General features: G+C 39.0%; 2 protein-coding genes across 2 annotated transcripts in view; one reads left to right on the forward strand and one right to left on the reverse strand.

The window, feature by feature from the left end:
* The window catches only part of LOC144975509 (uncharacterized), a 110815-nt gene that overhangs the window by 60549 nt on the left and 31545 nt on the right, over positions 1–18721 (reverse strand). The window lies entirely within an intron of this gene.
* On the forward strand, positions 1857–6914 carry LOC144975557 (uncharacterized). Its single transcript, XM_078919719.1, has 2 exons — positions 1857–3008; positions 6804–6914. Exons 1-2 carry the CDS (start codon positions 1857–1859, stop codon positions 6912–6914), a joined length of 1263 nt encoding a protein of 420 aa, XP_078775845.1.

An 18721-nucleotide genomic window follows, 5' to 3' on the forward strand; every position in this document is an offset into this window, starting at 1 on the left:
TTCGTTTATTAAATTCAAACTTACATTCAATTTCGAGGGTCCCCATAGCTCAGTAGGTAGAGCACTCGCTTCATACGCAAAGGGGTCAAGATCAATCCCGGGTGTAGTCGATTTTTTTTTTACTGACACTCCACCCCCCCCCCCCCCCACCCCCACCCAGCGGTGAATGGGTAGCTGAGTTTGTTAGATGTGGCGGAGAGTACTTTGCGATAGACTAGCGTCCTATCCAAAGGATAGCAAACAATTGCGTATGTCCGCCGGGATATAAACTCCGGCTCCATGGCCCAATGGTTCTGAGGACTACTTTTTTACATGTCAATTTCACATTGTCATTTATATCTTCAGTTAAGTAATGGTCACCGTCTTGACACTGGATACGCATGGCGTTTCTCCCGAGTTTCTTGTCTCGACGTCATCATGTTGGTCTCGGGTATCAGGGTGTAGGATGTCACCGGGTCACGTCGTGGTCCACGGTCTCCTCAAGGGCCACCATCGACAATGAATGCGATGACTGGAGTGTGAAATATGCCAATTAATTATTCTGGGGGAAAGACAGCTGCAATGTGAATATTACTCACATTTCTATTTATTGATCATTCATTGGTCGCCTTGTCAAAATGTTACCCAAGTTTCAAAAGGATAAAAAGTCGAGGTTATTCCGAAGCTTAAAATAGAATTTAAAATTTGACCAATCAGGTTTGAGTTAAAATAAATGCCTCCATTCAGGAGAGCATTTTTTTTGGTCTTAAATTTTGAAGAAAATAAAACCCACGTAAATTTCATAAAACCCATGGTTTGTGTCTTTGTAATTGGATTCAATCACGTCGCCCAGCGACGGCGGCCATAGTGGTTCTAAACAAAGAAAATCGGTACTTTTTATTCTTCATGCTGGCTAGAACTTTTCATATGTCTTTTGATCAGAATGTGTAAATGTCAAAACATGATCATATTTATAATGGGTTTTTTTTTTCCTCTAGATACGCTTTTGTGCTCGTCAGAGAAACATTTCATAAGGGCGTCCGCCATTGTTCCGATAGTTTAGAGCCATGCGTAATTATGACGGAAGTGACGTCATGACTTTTGAAGCGTATTACTTCATTTTCTTCACCAGTCCATCCGACAAAATACAGATTGAAGAGATGATTCACATAATATAAAGTATAAATTGTAAGATTTTATATTCCAATGTTCATACATTTACATGTCTGTTAAGGGGAGGGGCGACACCTGAAAAATCGATTTTTGGGTCAAAATATAAAATTTCAGTTTTTTGTTTATTATGAAAGAACAATCATTTATTTACATATTTTCAGCACTGAGATGGTGATTTGGATAATATAAAGTTTGTAAATCGTCTTTTATAAACATGGAGTCGATATGAAAATATCAAACTTTTCAATTTTTTGTGAAAATTCAACTGAAAATAATAGGACTGAAAAGCATTATAATGTATATCGATGTTGTAAATTTTGATATCGATAGTTTGGTCTACTCTTTGCCTTTCTCGTTGACACGGTTTCAGTCTCATAAATCTCACAATATGGGCAGGGGAGGGGTTTAGAAATTGTTAGTCGTGAACGAAAATTGTGTGTCAAACAGCTGACAAGAGGTCAAGTTGTCAGGTAAATACAACGTGATCACGAATGGTGCGATCTGATTGGCTGACCTTGTTCTCGACCTCAGACTCCCGGCAAGGGATTGGATGTGGAGTCAGGGTGAAAGTTCGCGGCTCTTTACTACGATTTTTACTACGATCTGTTTACATTTCGATTGATCAATTGTTTTATCAAATTTTGACACGAATTCTCATTAATTATCTTTAAATATTTCTAATTTTTTACTGGATTATTATAAATATGCCTAAAGTGACCAAAAAATCCAAACTTTGGCAACAGTTATTTGCTGCAAGAATCAAGAAAGCAAGAAAAGAAGACGAGGTAATGAGCTTGCATTGTCACGTATGTGCACAGACAGGGGAATGGATCAAACGTGAGAAGCCGCAGCGTTATGATAGGTGGCTTACAGAGCACAAAGAAAGTGGAAAATGCTCAATAAACTTCAGCGGAAGCTCTGGTATGATGGAAGTGACAGCAGCTGAAGTTCTGTGGAACCGGTCAGTTGAGAAACACAATTTTCGCTACACCACAATGATCAGTGATGGTGATTCTAAGGCGTACAATAATTTGAAGGCATTACGGCCTTATGGGCTTGGTGTTGAGATCGTGAAGGAGGAATGTATCAATCATGTTTCAAAGCGTATGGGCACTGCGCTTCGTAATCTAGTTGATGATTGTAGAAAAAAAGGAATTACCTTGGGTGGCAAAGGTCACGGGCGCCTCACTGCTGAGACCATGAGAAAGCTTCAAAATTATTATGATAAAGCGATTCGAAGCAATGCCACAGTGGAGGAAATGAGATGGGCTATTCTTGCTAGTCTTTACCACGGATATTCTACCGATGACTTTCCTCAACATATGTTTTGTCCTCCTGAACCGGACTCCTGGTGCTTTTATAAAAAAGATGTTGCTGCCCATATGTATCCTGGTGGACACAAGCAGCGTGTACATACACCTTTGAATTTTGATTTACTCCATGAGCACTTGAAGCCTGTATATGAAAGGTTGTCTTTGGATGCTTTGTTGAAGTGTTGTGAGATGAAGGCAACACAAAATCCAAACGAAAGCTTTCATAATTCTGTTTGGGCAAGATGCCATAAAACATACATCCATTCCCTGAAAAAGGTTGAGTTTGGTGTCATAAGTGCAGCTGCAGAGTATAATTTTGGTCCAGCAGGAATAACATCCCTGAAAGTGTCTTTGGGCATAGGTGGACTGGGAGAACATTCCCAGAGGTTGAGTCAGCTAGCAGAGTCAAAAAGACTTGACCAAAGCATACAGTCTACTCAACATAAAGAGAAAGAAAGACGTAAAATAAAAGCTCAGGCCCGTGAAAAAGCCCAGATGGAGGCAGAAAAGAACAGGGGGGGAGGGGACCCTCATACGGTGCTGGTATGTTTTGAGGTGGTTGTACTGTTTTGTTTTATTGTTTTCATAAATCATTATGTTTGATCTCGTTTTTCTCAAAATGCCATTTTTTAACAATCTTTTTTTATCTTATTTTGTCATTTATCAATCAATTTGTTTATAACTTTGCATGTCTAGAGTTCTAGTGATTATCTAAAATCATACAGAAGGAATTTTTAATATCTTTGTTATTTTATGAAAAATTGACATTTTTATGTCAAAGAACATGATTTTTTTGCGTACGAAAAATGTTTATTTTAAAAAATTTATAAATAAAAATGTATTTGAAATATTTCAAAAACGCTCGTATTTTTTTTTTTTTTTTTTGTATTGTACAAATAAACCACCATGCAAAATTTCAAAACAATTCCATGGAAACTTATTGAGAAAGTAACTTTTAAAAATAGCACTCAGAGAGGACAAAAATCCAAGATGGCGGCCGTCACCATGGCAACCGGACACGCCCACCGAAATAAATCACATGGTTCGAATCCATTGGTCATAGGCAATGTCCCAATATAAAAAGATATTGGATCTAATCATTATTCTTTAAAATAGTTTTAGGTGTCGCCCCTCCCCTTAACCGAGCACTCTTATTGGGTTGATTTTACATTGTTGTGATGGACAATAAAAATGTGTGTAATGGTGGCACACACGTCTGACCGGTAATCAGAAGGTCTGAGGTTCGATCCCTAGTCGAAGTCAACAAATTTTTAGGGGATGATTTTATTTTTATTGTATTTTTCTTTCGTGCTTTGTCCGGCACCTTCCATACACACTTGTTAAGATCTATATCTTTGAAAATCTCCTCGTCATTTGCCTTTGCAAAGCCTTTTGGCTTTTCTTGACAAGTCTTGTAGGAACACAGAGATGTCACGTCCGCTGTGTATTGATTCATACACAGATTCATACAGAGTAAACAATATCTAGGAACGTTCAACGAGCCTTCTGTCGTACTCTGAACAAAAAACATATTTTAAATTTGGCCAGAAAACACGTCCTTCATAATATATCGATCGATTTAGATGACCCTCATGATCTTGGCAAAAAATTCGCGAAGTCCCAGGTTTGAGAGGGGGGTTATGGGGGGGGGGGGTTTGGCCAAGATGAGGGCCATTTAAATCGATCGATATTTGAAGGACGAGTTTTATTCTGGCCAATTTTTTAAAATATGGGTTTTTTTCCAGGGTACAAGCCTTGGCAATCAATTCATGTCGAAGGGGGGAGGGATGGGGGGGGGGGGGGGGAAGGTTTGAGGGAGGAACTCCTAATTAAACATGGCGAGAAAATCAGAATGTCCTATATTATGTATTATGAAATTAAAAATAATAATATGAACAAATAAATTCAGCATGGAATTATTTCGTGAATTTTGGCAATCTTCGGCGATTTTGTGGGATTATAAAGATTTTTTTTTAAATTAAGTTTTATATAGTACTATATCCACTAAACGTGCTCACGCTGTACAAGGAGTCCGTGGCCAAAAGCAACACTTAACATGTAGGACGGGACATGACGCCTGATGGGCGATATTACAATTTTTTGGGGACGGAAACAATGCTGTTAACGGCCAGGTACTCATTTTACACCTGAGTACGGTGAGAGATTGTTCTTTTCCAAAGACTCAAATATGCGACGAGCGAGGCTCGAACCCATGACCTTCCGATCCGAAAGCAAGTGCCATACCACGAGACCACATAGCCACATGATTTAATGAATATCTTAGTAGTATTGTATTTAACATACCATCTGAATTTGGTCACAGCCATGGCCGACTAGAGTACTGAATTGCGTCATGGTCACAGCCATGGCCGACTAGAGTACTGAATTGCGTCATGGTCAAAGCCATGGCCGACTAGAGCACTATAGTTACGTCATGGTCAAAGCCATGGCCGACTAGAGCACTATAGTTACGTCATGGTCACAGCCATAGCCGACTAAAGCACTATAGTTACGTCATGGTCACAGCCATGGCCGACTAGAGTACTGAATTGCGTCATGGTCAAAGCCATGGCCGACTAGAGTACTATAGTTACGTCATGGTCACAGCCATGGCCGACTAGAGTACTATAGTTACGTCATGGTCACAGCCATGGCCGACTAGAGTACTATAGTTACGTCATGGTCACAGCCATAGCCGACTAAAGCACTATAGTTACGTCATGGTCAGAGCCATGGACGACTAGAGTACTATAGTTACGTCATGGTCACAGCCATGGCCGACTAGAGTACTATAGTTACGTCATGGTCACAGCCATAGACGACTAAAGCACTATAGTTACGTCATGGTCAGAGCCATGGACGACTAGAGTACTATAGTTACGTCATGGTCACAGCCATGGCCGACTAGAGTACTATAGTTACGTCATAGTCACAGCCATGGCCGACTAGAGTACTATAGTTACGTCATGGTCACAGCCATGGCCGACTAGAGTACTATAGTTACGTCATGGTCACAGCCATGGCCGACTAGAGTACTATAGTTACGTCATGGTCACAGCCATCGATGAAGCTGATGCCAAAAAGTGAACTTACATTTAGAATAATGATCAAAAATACGAAACTCTTCTTAGTTTTACTTGTTTGCGCGGCTTTGTTGTCTTGTTGTAAGACACTCGCCTTTGGATCGGAATGTCCTAGGTTCGAGTCCCGCTCCAAGCGGCGCATAGTTCATTCAGTTGGTAAAGGCTATTTACTGACATTCTCTCACCGTACTCAGGTGTAAAATTATATTAGTCCGATAACAATCTTTAATTTCGGCGGTTTAACATGTAATCAAGGTAACTATGGTTCGAATCGACGTGTACACATATGCAGGTCTGATATCCGAACCTACTTATGGGCCTAGTTTAACATTGTTGAAATAGACAATATTATATTGCGTCCACTTTTGAGATTTCCAGAGCCCATAAGGAATTTGGTTATCAGATCTGCAAATAAGTGCACGTCGGTTTGAACTCAATGACCTCGTCATCAGGTCAAGGCGAGCAGACCGCCTTCGTAACCCCTTCACCACAGACTACGCTCAAGGTGGCAATATTATATTATAACATTATTATAGATTATAATTAATAATATAATAATTGTGTTTTACTCCTCCATCACCTATCCATCCACCCCGCCCACCCACCACCCCTTTCCAACTCGCATTTCCCCAACACTCATCAAATGTTTCCCAAACTGGCCTCACGTTCAACGTCTGTCGCAGTGTGAGTGAGTATAGGCTCCTAGTCTGTGGTGTGAGTAGTCACTCAGCCGTCACGTCTGCCTGCATTCAAATTCAAAAGACAACAGACAAAAGCCTTCTTTTCTGTCTCATTAGAATGGGAAAGAAATAATATTATAAAGATGTCTGTCATATTTCAACAAAATACAGTTTGGCATTTTTTGCCAATTAGAAAAAAAATAATTTTGCCAATATTTGCCAAATCTTTAAGAATCAATTTGACCAATTTTGCCTATTTAAAAAAAGATAATGCCAATTTAAAAACAAATTAATTTGGCTGATTTTGCCAATTTCTTTTCAGTTATTATTATTAATTTGGCCAATCGTCTCCAAAGGCTATTATGCGAGTATTATTAAGTGTTGAGTTTGCCTTGGGACCCCTTGTAAAGCTTTTTAGCACTTTAGTGGACATTGCACTATATAAACATTCAAGTTCTTTCAATATAAATTTGAAATCTGAAAGTTTTCTAACCAAATGGAAATTGTTAGAAATGTATTTTATGTATTTTGTATGTCGGTATATTTGACACTAAGAGGCTTGCCGTGTGACACAGATCTACGGCATAGCAAACAAGGAGCAAGAGCCCGGATACATCATGAATATTGACAACTTGAATGACAAAGACTTGCGTTCAAATCTTATCGATCCACGCCCTCGTGAGTGAGCACGTGTCAAACACCAAGGTCATTTGATACGCATCACTGAATTCACTCCTATTCTTTCTTTACTTTTTTTTCCCTCACTTCTTTGTCTAGTTATATTTTGTTTTGGTTTGGTTTTTGGTTTTTGTTCGATTTGTTGTTTATTTTGTTTAGTTTTTCTTTGTGTTTTTTTTCTTTGTTGTTGGTGTTTTGTCTTGTTTTTGTTTTTTGTTTTTTGTTTTTTTGTTGGTTTTTTTTTTTGTTTTTTTTTGTTTTAATTTTGGGGGGGGGGGGGGGGGGGGGGTTAATTTTATTTTAATGGGGGTGATAGGACCTTTTATGTGGATTGATTTTTTTTCTTTTCTTTTTTTTTTTTACAACCACTTAAAATATGATTGAGTATTTTGGTAAACTATAAATATATGGTGCATTTTCAAAATATTATTTATTTCATACGTGCGATAAATCTTATCTTTTATTTATTTTGGTTTATAGGAAATTCCAATTTATTGCATGATGTTTATTTACAGTTTCCAACAAAAAAAAAAGGTAATTCTTTTGAATCTTGAATCGGTTTAGGATGATGATGATCCTGAGAGAAAGAAAGAGAGAGAGAGAGAGAGAGAGAGAGAGAGAGAGAGAGAGAGAGAGAGAGAAATAAGATCCGTTTGGGGATTCAAACCTAGAAGCTCTAGATCCACTCGCTACTATTGTCTCATTTTTTGTCATCCAGAGACATATACGGTCCATGGAGCCGGACAACAGCAATTAATTGCTTGCTACCCTTTAGATAGGATGCCAGTCTATCGCAAGGTACTTTCCGCTCGATTTGACAGAGCCAGCTCCAAATCAATGCTGGGTGAACAGGGCTAGGGGAGGAGGGGTGGGAGGGGAGAAAGGGGGTGGGGCGGGTCTAGACATCAATGTAGATCGATCTCATTCCCTTTGCGTGTGATGCCAGTGCTCTATCAACTGCTAAGCTATCGAACACGCCACGTCCCCCCCCCCCCACACACACACACACTCACACACACAAACACACACACACACACACTATAGAAACGTCAAAGCTAGACTTCGTTACTCATACACCTACATACATCCATACACACAAACACACACACACACACACACACACACACACACACACACAATAGAAACGGTAGACTTTGTTATTTTGGCAAGTGTACGTGGATATAATGACGGCAGAGAATGATGAGATTTCCAAGAACGGAGAAGAGAACAGATTCCAGGAATTCCAGAATTTCTTGGAAAGAATGAAAATTAGAGATATACTGAAACTCTCTCTCTCTCTCTCTCTCTCTCTCTCTCTCTCTCTCTCTCTCTCTCTCTCTCTCTCTCTCTCTCTCTTTGTTTTTTGTTTGTCTTTTTCTTTCTTTCTCTTTATCTTTGTCGAATTTTCTAGTATCTCTCTCTCTCTCTCTCTACCTCTCTCTCTCTCTCTCTCTCTCTCTCTGTCTCTCTCTCTCTCTCTCTCTCCCTCCCTCTCTCTCTATCTATCTCTCTCTCTATCTATATATCCATCTATCTATATATATATATATATATATATATATATATATATATATATATATATATATATCTCACTCCCCCCCCCCCCCATCACCCTCCTCATCCCCTACCCCCAACCATCAACCGCCCCTTCACGTTTGTCATCATGAAGAGAAAAAATAAATAAATAAATAAATAAACAAACCACGATACGAAAACAATAATATAGAGATAGCGTGTGAACACGAAATAAACATGTGTTGTTTCCGTTCTCCCTTTATTGCATTATAACTGGGCATAATGTGTGAGATTGTTGCTATTAATTGTCAATCTTCCCGTCTAACGTGCTCTGGAACAGCCCATATTTAAAAACTTGGCCAGAAAACTTGTCCTTCAAATATCGATCGATTTAAATAAACTCATCTTGTCAAAGAAAAAAGACTCTCAAACCTGGGACTTTGTCGAAGTCCCGGGTTTGAGAGTGTTTTTTTTTTTCTTTTTTTTTTTTTTTTTGCCAAGATGAGAGTCATTTAAATCGATGGGTGTTGGAAGAACGAGTTTTCTGGCCAAGGTTTTCAATATGGGTTGTTTTTTTTTCCAAAGTACGGCAGCTGCGTTACCAATTAAAAGAATTCTAATTCTATGTTACATGGTGTATCATTGTGATGGAACGCGTTCATTTAAATATATATATAAAATGTCAAAACAAATCATATAAGTGACGATCTATAAATAAAAACAATGATAAATAACAAAGATCAGAGAGACGTCAACTCCATTCTATTCAATATGAAAGAAAGAAGAGGTATCCACAGGAAGTCATGCCGGGTCAGGCAGTCAGGTCAGGGCGACATAGAGAAGAGGGGAAATGGGAAGGGGGGGGGGGGGGGGGGGGGAGAGAGAAAACATCTTAGAATTTACGAGAAGATAATCTCGAATTTGGAATTGGAATTTATTGACTGATATTCGCGATTGCGGCGAGAATTGGTGCTTGACACGTTATGGAAGATTGAGATAAACTAACTACAGATGGGATTGAAAGGGTCGTCGTTATAATCAAATTTACTACAAGAGATGAAGTGAGTAGGAAAGTGCCAGAAGACAATAATAGAGAATAAAAATTTCGCGGCGTGATGGGGGTTTGAACCCGCGACCATACTGGACTGGTACGACAACTCCGCCTGGCCGGGAAGAGCATGTTTCTACCGTATGAGCTATCCACGATCCCAAAAAATCAAATTTACCGTGACCCAACGTACTTATTGGCAGGTCTGATAACACACATTGATATGGGCTCATTGTTACAATGGGAATTGATGGCATATAAAAAGAGTAGTCCTTCAGAGCCCCTGGCCTCCTGAGCCGGTTTATACAGCTTGAAACGGACAATAGCAATTGTTGCTACGCTTTTGATAGGACGCTAGTCCATCGCAAAGTACTTTCCGGCAGATCTAACAGACCCAGTTACCCCAATTACTGCTGGGTGGAAGCGGTGTCAGAAAAAAATAAAAATTTCGACTGCACCAGGGATCGATCTCCGGTCCCTTTGATTTTTATGCGAATGCTCTACCGACTCAGCTATCGGGACCACTAATTGATGCTATGCGTTTAGGTAAAAATACTAACAACATCCGCCAGTCGGATATAACATACCAACACACAAAATGATGTGTAATCTTAACCGTTTTTAGTCTGATTCATAGAATTTAGTGAGAACTACTCCTATAGACTGAGTGACGTCAATACGCTTCAACGGTCGTAACGTCCACTTCCCTCGTAATGACGCATAGTAACTTAGTACCTGGCTCTAAACTATCGGAAAAATGACGGACGCCCTTATGAAATATTTCTCCGATGATCATAAAAGCGTATCCAGAGGAAAAAAACATTATAAATATGATCATGTTTTGACTTTTACACATTCTGATCACAAGCCATATGAAAAGTTCTCGCCAGCATGAAGAATAAAAAGTACCGATTTTCTTTGTTTAGAACCACGATGGCCGCTGTTCGACGTGACATCAGACTATTGAATCCAATTGGATTCAATAGTCTGATGTCACGCCGCCCGGCAACGGCGGCCATCTTGGTTCTAAACAAAGAAAATCGGTACTTTTTATTCTTCATGCTGGCTAGAACTTTTCATATGCCTTGTGATCAGAATGTGTAAAAATCAAAACATGATCAAATTTATGTGTTTTTTTTTTTCCTCTGGATACGCTTTTATGCTCGCCGGAGAAATATTTCATACGGGCGTCCGCCATTGTTCCGATAGTTTAGAGCCAGTGTTTCTAAGTTACCATGCGTCATTAGGAAGGAAGTGACGTTACGACTGTTGAAGCGTATTCCGTTGCTACTATCAACTCAACCCAAGACTGATAATTTTGGTTATAAATTCAGTTTTTAGAATCTTAGTCATCCCGACAGGATGGGGCACATTTATAAAACAACAGAGTTTTGCAATAGATAGAATGAAGTTGACGTCACTCAGGTCTTTGTTATTGTTTTTTGTGGGGTTTTTTGCCATCCGCGTTTATGAGTAATTCTCACTTAACTGTATTAACCACCAGACTGTAAACGTTCAAGATTACACATAGTTGTGTGTGTTGGTCCGTTATTCGTCCGGATGGCAATGTTGTGAGCTCCTTATCCAAGCGCATACTATCTATAGAATGAATAAAATACACATTCGTTTATCTGATAAACAATAGCAATCAAATTGATAAGATGTTGATTCAATTGAAAACACTTTTGTAACACTTGACAGAAATTGTTTGTAGAACAAATAACAACTTGAGCTTAGCATTAAAAGGGAACAAAATGATTGTGATGTACTACTGTGTGGTCTAGTGGTATGGCACTAGCTTTCGGATCGGAAAGTCCTGGGTTCGAGCCTCGCTCGCTCTGCGCATAGTTGAGTCCTTGGAAAAGGTTCTTTACACACATTCTCTCGCCGTATCATGTATAAAATGAGTACCTGGCCGTTAACAGCGTAGTCTCTTTCGAGAAAAAATAATGTAATATCGCCTAACTGGCGTCATGTCCCGTCCTACACGTTTAAAAAAATTGAGCTTTTATATAGCGCAATATCCACTAAACGTGCTCAAAGCGCTTTCCACGTTAAGTGTTGCTTTTGGCCAGGGACCCCCTGTAAAGCGCTTTGAGCACGTCTCGTGGATGTTGCGCTCTATAAAAGCTCAACTTTTTTTTTAAAAACTTGAGTTTAAAAATTAAATCTGTTTGTTGGATTGGTATGGTTAACTTCAGAAAAAAAAATCTTGAAAATGTTAGATATGGAGAGAGTTCAACTTCCATTATCAATGGTCCTAATTCTTCTGCGACCTTCTTCTCCTGACACAAAGAGCAGATTATTTCTATTCATGGTGAGTCGTTGAAAACACGTCACGCGTGAATGAGTTAATTGAGGGGGGGGGGGGGGTAGTAAACACATGTCATGGTTGAGTGAGCACAGGGTCATCTGCGGCTGATGACATGAGGGGAAGGTGTCAAGTGAACCGTGAAATTTGATGATGAAATGCCGGACGACGGGCGGACGCTTGGGGTTACAAATTAAAAACTTGCTTTTGGGTGGGTTTTGAGTACGAATTGTATGAAGGCAAAGATTTTGGTATGATTGGTGTTTGTGTGTGATTGTGTGAGTGTGTGCGGGAGGTGGGGGGGGGGGAGGGAGGGGATGGGGGTGATAAATCCATATCTATTTTTGGCGTATATAAGTGTGTTTGTCTCTGTGTGTTTGTGTGTGAGTGTGTGTTTGTATCTGTGTGTGTGTGTGTGGGGGGGGGGGGGGGGGGTTGATCAATCAATCCATTTTTGGCGTTTGTGTGACTCTGTGTGTTTGTGTGTGAGTGTATTTGTGTGTGGGGGGGGGGGGGGGGGAGTGGGGGGGGGGAAAAATCCATATTCATTTTAGATTTTCATGTGTGTCTGTCTTTGTGAGTGTTTCATTGTGTGTCGGGGGGGGGGGGGGGGGGGGGGGGGGGGGGGGGGGGGGGGGGGATAATCCCAGATGCCAGGGTGCATTGGTGCACCAAATTGACTTGTACAGAGAGAGAGCGCACGCGTATGGATTTAAGTTAAACTTCCCCTTCCCCCATTTACTTTGTGTGCGGCCATGTGGTCTTGTGGCATGACACTCACTTTCGAGTCGGAAGATCCTGGGTTCGAGCCTCGATCGCTCGGAGCATTGTTGAGTCCTTCCACTTTCTAAAATTATGAGTACCTGGCCGTTAACAGCGTTGTCTCTCTCTCTCTGATGAATGTTGTAATATCGCCTAACAGGCGTCATGTCTCGTTCTACATGTTGCATGTTGTTGTTGGTCAGGGACCCCTTGTAAAGTGTCTTGAGCACATTAAATGAACATCGCGCTATATAAAAGCTCAAGGTCAAAATAAAACATCTCTCTTTTCCGTTCTAATACTGATGGGCCGGCATGGTATTCAGTATTCACCACAGACTCTATGTAATCTGTGGTATTCACCATGCTATGACTAAGTGTAACCAACATCAAGATAAGGTATTACGTTTTGGTTGGACAGAACAAGACTGACTCTGTTTCCCTTAATTTTCATTCAAAGATTGCAGTACGAGAAACGAATGAATGAATGAATGAATGAATGAATGAATGAATGAATGAATGAATGACATATTTGTAGATGATCTCCCCTGAAAAAGGTCGCCGTTCATCACAAAGAGGATGTTTTGACACCAGATGAATAAATTATGAAGCTGAAACCAGCATGGCCAAATATTATTTGCCTTTTCTGTCGTACTCTGTAAGAAAAAAAAAAAAAAAAAAAAAAAAAAAAAAAAAACAACATTTTTTATCATTTTGGCCAGAAAAATCGTCCTTCAAATATCTAGCGGTCAATATTACCCTCGGTATGTCAAAAACTCTCAAACCTGGGATTCAAGGAAGACTCCAAGACAGTCCCAGGTTTGAGAGTTTTTGACTAGATGAGGGTGAATTTAACCAATCGATAATTGAAGGGCGAGTTTTTTGGCCGAAGTTGTTTTATTTATTTATTTATTTATTCATTTATTTATTTATTTATTTATTTATTTATTTATTTATTTATTTATTTGTTTATTACATTTCTGAGCATGGTAGTTTTGAGAGTGACTCATGACTAAATCAATACTGGTTTCAAGACGATTCCCGCGTTACCACAAACTTCCATGAGCCATTTTTGAGAGAATGAGTGTTAGGCAGGTAGTGTGTGTTTGTGTTTGTGTTTGTGTGTGTGTGTGTGTGTGTGTGTGAAAGAGCGAGTGTGTGTTTGAGAACGTGTGGAGAGAGATTGTGTGTTGTTTTGTTTTTGTTTTTCTTTTTTTTTGTTTTGTTTGTTTGTTTTTTGTTTGTTTGTTTGGTTTTTTGTTGTTTGTTTGTCTGGGTTTTTTTTTGTTTTTTTTTTTGTGCTTTTTTTTCGTTTTCTTTTTGTGTGTGTGTGTGGGGGGGGGGGGGGGTGGTTACCAAGGATAATAGTGGCGCCCATAATATATATAATATATATATATATATATATATATATATATATATATATATATATATATATATATATATATATATATATATTGCTATAGATAGTATGCACTTGGCGAAGAAACCGACAACATTGCCATCCGGAAGTATAACGGACCAACAGACAAAACTGTGTAACCTTGAATTTTTCTAGTCAGGTTAATACAGTTAAGTGAGAATTACTCATGAACGTTGATGGCAAATTGCATTAACAAAGACCTGAGTGACACCAACTTCATTCTATCTATAAAAGTTTGTTTGTCCGTTATAATACTTCCGGATGGCAATGTTTGCCATCCGGAAGTATAACGGACCAACACACAAAACTTTGTGTAACCATGATCGTTATAGTCAGGTTAATACAGTTTAGTGAGAATTACTCATAAACGCGGATGGCAAAACACAATAACAAAGACCTGAGTGACGTCATCTTCGAAATATCTATATTTTTTTCCAAAAACCAAAAGAACAGAATCATAACAATAATGGTGTGTTATATAACCAGCATCAGACGATTGTTAAGTAAAATAGCACACACTACACACTTCCAAAATGTGTGAAGGAATTTTCCCGGTATTTGGAATACCAATTACACATTAAATTACATCATTATTTCATAACCTCATTAATATGACATTATCGCTAATTGCTTAAAGAAATAAATCTCTGTCCTTTAATATCTACTTATAAAATGATATCGTCTTGATTATGATATATGTGACCCATCATCTCAAAACGGTATTATGTCGGAACGAACCATATGCTTAAAAGCCGAATTAAATGTTAAACTGGTCAAAAATATAAATTGTTGGCACTGGCACCCTAAAATACGGGATCCATTCTCATCAATAAAACATACAAAATCAATACAAGTCTGAAATTTCTGGCTTTTAATTCAATTTTCAACATCTCAACCAGCCCGACTTAATACCGTTTTCAGGCGAAGGGTCACATATTTATCTCATACATTCACGTGATATTGATTCTGTGCGCTTGGATAAGAAACTCACAACATTACGATCCGGAAATGTAACGGATCAACAGACAAAACTATGTACAACCTTGAACGTTTATAGTCTGGTTAATACAGTTTAGTGAGAATTACTCATAAACGTGGATGGCAAAAAGCAATAACAAAGACCTGAGTGACGTCAACTTCATTATATCTCCACGATATTGTTTTAAAATGGTTATTTTCGTAACCGTCACAACGAAAAGTACTCAAATGTGACCCATCGTTTCATAACAGTATTATGTTGGGATGAATCTGATTATAGAAATCGAATTTATAGACAAATATTCATCTTACACCTGAGTGGGGTGAGAGAAAGTGAGTAAAGAGACCTTTGGGTTTGTTTGTTTTTCCTAAGAATTCAACTTTGCACCGCTGGACTCGAACTAAGACCAAAGAGTGTGTAGGGTAACGTAGTTACCAAGAGCTCTCACTTCTCAAAACCGCAATGCTATTGTCGCGTGCCAGGCAAGACAGCGAGGTGGGTGTGCTCCGCGTGTATCAAGCGCGCTAGGCTTACTGATACAATGAAGAAAATACGAGTAGAAGACGGAAGATGCGTGGCTTCACCAAAAGCGGGAAGTGAGAGCTCTTGGTAACATAACAATCGTTACCTACACGCTCTTTGCTAAGACCCAACAGGTCCAAAGGTGAGTGTGATACCACGAAGCCGCAATAGATCGTATGCGCTTGGCTAAGAAGCTCATAACATTGCCATCCGGAAGTATAAAGGGCCAACACACAAAACTGTGTGTATCCATGAAATGTTATAGTCTGGTTAATACAGTTCAGTGAGCATTACTCATAAACGCGGATGGCAAAAAAAAAACAATAACAAAAACCTGAGTGACATCGTCTTCGAACTATCTATAATATGAACACCAATTTCTGTCGTACTCGCCTTGGATCGGAAAGTCCTGGTTTCGGGTCCCGCTCGGATCGGCGCAGAGTTGAGTGCTTGATAGAGGCGCTTCACTCACATTCTCTCACCATACTCAGGTGTAATATGAGTAGGTACCTGATCGATGATAGCGTTGTCTCTGTCGGGAAAATGCCATTTATCGCCTTACAGGCGTCATGTCTCGTTCTTCATGTTGACTGGTGCTGTTGACACATGGACTCCTTGTAAAATGCTTTGGGCTCGTTTCGAGGTAATTGCTCACTGTGCTCAATTTTGTGCTTAAGGTTTTTTTATTGTTTTGATCGCTTTTTTTTGTTTGTTTTGTTTTGTGGTGTTATTTGCTTTGTTTTGTTTTTTTTTGTTTTGTTTTGTTTTGTTTTGTTTGTTTTGTTTGTTTGTTTTTTTTTATTTTTATTTGTTTTGTTCTCTTTGTTTTTGTCTTTTCTGTTGTTGGTGATGGCGGTGTAGGCGTTTGTTTGTTTGTTTGTTTAATTATCATCACTTTTTTTTTTGGAGGGGGGGGGGGTGGTTTTTTTTTTTTTTTTTTTTTTTTTTGTTTTTTTGTTTGTTTTTTTTTTTTTTTTGTTTTTTTTTTTTTTTTGTTTTGTTTATTCGATGTCGATTTTTGTTGATTTTTCGTGTTTTTGTTTTTTTTGTTTCGTTTTATGTTGCTGTTTGTTTTGGGTTTTTTGGGGCTTTTTTTCTTGTTTGTTTTGTTTTGTTTTGGGTTTTTTTTTTTTGGGTTTTTTTTGCTTATATATTGATGTTGAAAATTGAATTCAAAGCTAACACTATAAAACTGGAGGATAATGACTGTGTTTATTGAATGGAATAAATGTAGTTTTATACAATAACATCTTGAACTTTGATCTTGTATATAGCGCAATATCCACTAAACGTGCTCGAAGCGCTTTACAAGGGGTCCCCGACCAAGAGCAACACGTAACATGTAGAACGAGGCATCACGCCTGTTAGGCGATATTACAACTTTTTAACAGACAGAGACAACGCTGTTAACGGCCAGGTACTCATTTTACACCTTAGTACGGCAAGAGAATGTGAGTAAAGGATCATTTACCAAGGACTCAACTATGCGCCGAACGAGGATCGAACCCAGGACCATTCGATCCGAAAGCGTGTGTCATACCACAAGACCGCAAAGCCGAACAAGAATACACCCACCCACCCATACACACACACACACACCCACACACACACACACACCCACACACACTAAAAACCATAACAAAGAGATGGGTGACGTCACTTTCATTCCATCTACATCTAAAAGGCGAGTTCTTATTTTCTTTGCCAATAAATGTTTTAAATGCGCTTTTTCTCGAGTACTTGCTGTAATAATAGCGACCCGTGGCGATCCACGTCACAGACCACAACTGGCGTTGGCCCAAGTCCCATCCAAATGTTTGTTTACCAGTCAATCAAATAAAGTATGTCTGTTCATCGCTGTTGTCATGTGGGTTTGTTTGTTTGTTTGTTTGATTGTTTATTTGTTTGTTTGTGCCATTGTTTGTTCTTAGGGGTTAGAGAGGTTACGCATATTATATATGACCCATCATCTCAAAACGGTATTTTGTCGGAACGAACCATACACTTGAAAGCCGAATTTAATGTTAAAATGGTCAAAAATATAAATTGTTGGCATTGGCACCCTAAAATATGGTATCCATTCTCCTCAATAAAGCATACAAACTCAACACAAGTCTGATATTTCTGGCTATAAATTCAATTTTCAATATCTTAACCAACCCAACTTAATACCGTTTTGAGCGAAGAGTCACATATTATATATGATTTCTCCTTCCCAGGCATTTTCTTTTTATCTTCATGTTTTATGTTCATGTTTATTTTCGTCTACGTTTGAATGGTCTACGCGTGGGTGCCGGGTTTGATCACGTGAGTGTGATGAAGCCTATTCGTGTTATGATTGGCTGGAATTCTGGGTAGTGGGTAGATACATAGATGGTTTATGATCACATCACAACAACGACGGCCATTAGACAAACCAATCGACTGGCCCGTAAGACGATTTTTCATTATGATGAATGTTGTTATTGTCTTCTGATAACATCAACTCTCTCTCTCTCTCTCTCTCTCTCTCTCTCTCTCTCTCTCTCTCTCTCTCTCTCTCTCTCTCTCTCTTTCTCTCTTTCTTTTTCTCTCTCTTTCTCACTCTCTCTCTCTCTCTCTCTCTCTCTCTCTCTCTCTTTCTTTCTTTCTCTCCCCTCCCCGCTCTCTCTCTCTCTCTCTCTCTCTCTCTCTCTCTCTCTCTCTCTCTCTCTCTCTTTTATATATATATATATATATATATATATATATATATATATATATATATATATATATTATATCCCTGTCCAAAGCAACTCTTTTTCCTCCGCTACAAACAAACACACACACACTCACACACACACACAAACACACACACACACACACATACACGTGATGGCCTGTCATAGAGTATAACTATAATGACTGTCATTAATGTCATTAACCATACATTAATGACCACACATCCAATTATACAGCGATGACCAATGAGTAGACAGATAAGGGAAGTGACAAATGGGTCACCCACCCTGTGTGAGAACAACAATTAACAGTAACAGCAGCACCAAATGGCACGTCACCAGCAATATCAAAACGGTAAAATTAACATAAGGCTTCAACAGTCGTGACGTCACTTCTCTCGAAATGATGCATCGTGACTTAGTAACTGGTTCTAAACTACCCGAACAATGGCGGACGCCTTTATGAAATAAATTTTCCGACGAGCATAAAAAATGTATCCAGAAAATAAAAACATTATAACTGTGATAATGTTTTGACTTTTATACATTCTGATCACAT

This window comes from Berghia stephanieae, chromosome 6 (genome assembly GCF_034508935.2).
Source record: "Berghia stephanieae isolate SIO BIC M18660-M18661 chromosome 6, UCSD_Bste_1.3, whole genome shotgun sequence".
Classification (NCBI taxonomy): Eukaryota; Metazoa; Mollusca; class Gastropoda; order Nudibranchia; family Aeolidiidae; genus Berghia; species Berghia stephanieae.

Bases quoted from the DNA above. Each gene is read 5' to 3' on its own strand.
- LOC144975557 (XM_078919719.1), top strand. From the start codon at position 1,857: ATGCCTAAAGTGACCAAAAAATCCAAACTTTGGCAACAGTTATTTGCT. The intron at 3,009-6,803 runs GTATGTTTTGAG...CGTGTGACACAG, and splicing joins GGGACCCTCATACGGTGCTG to ATCTACGGCATAGCAAACAA.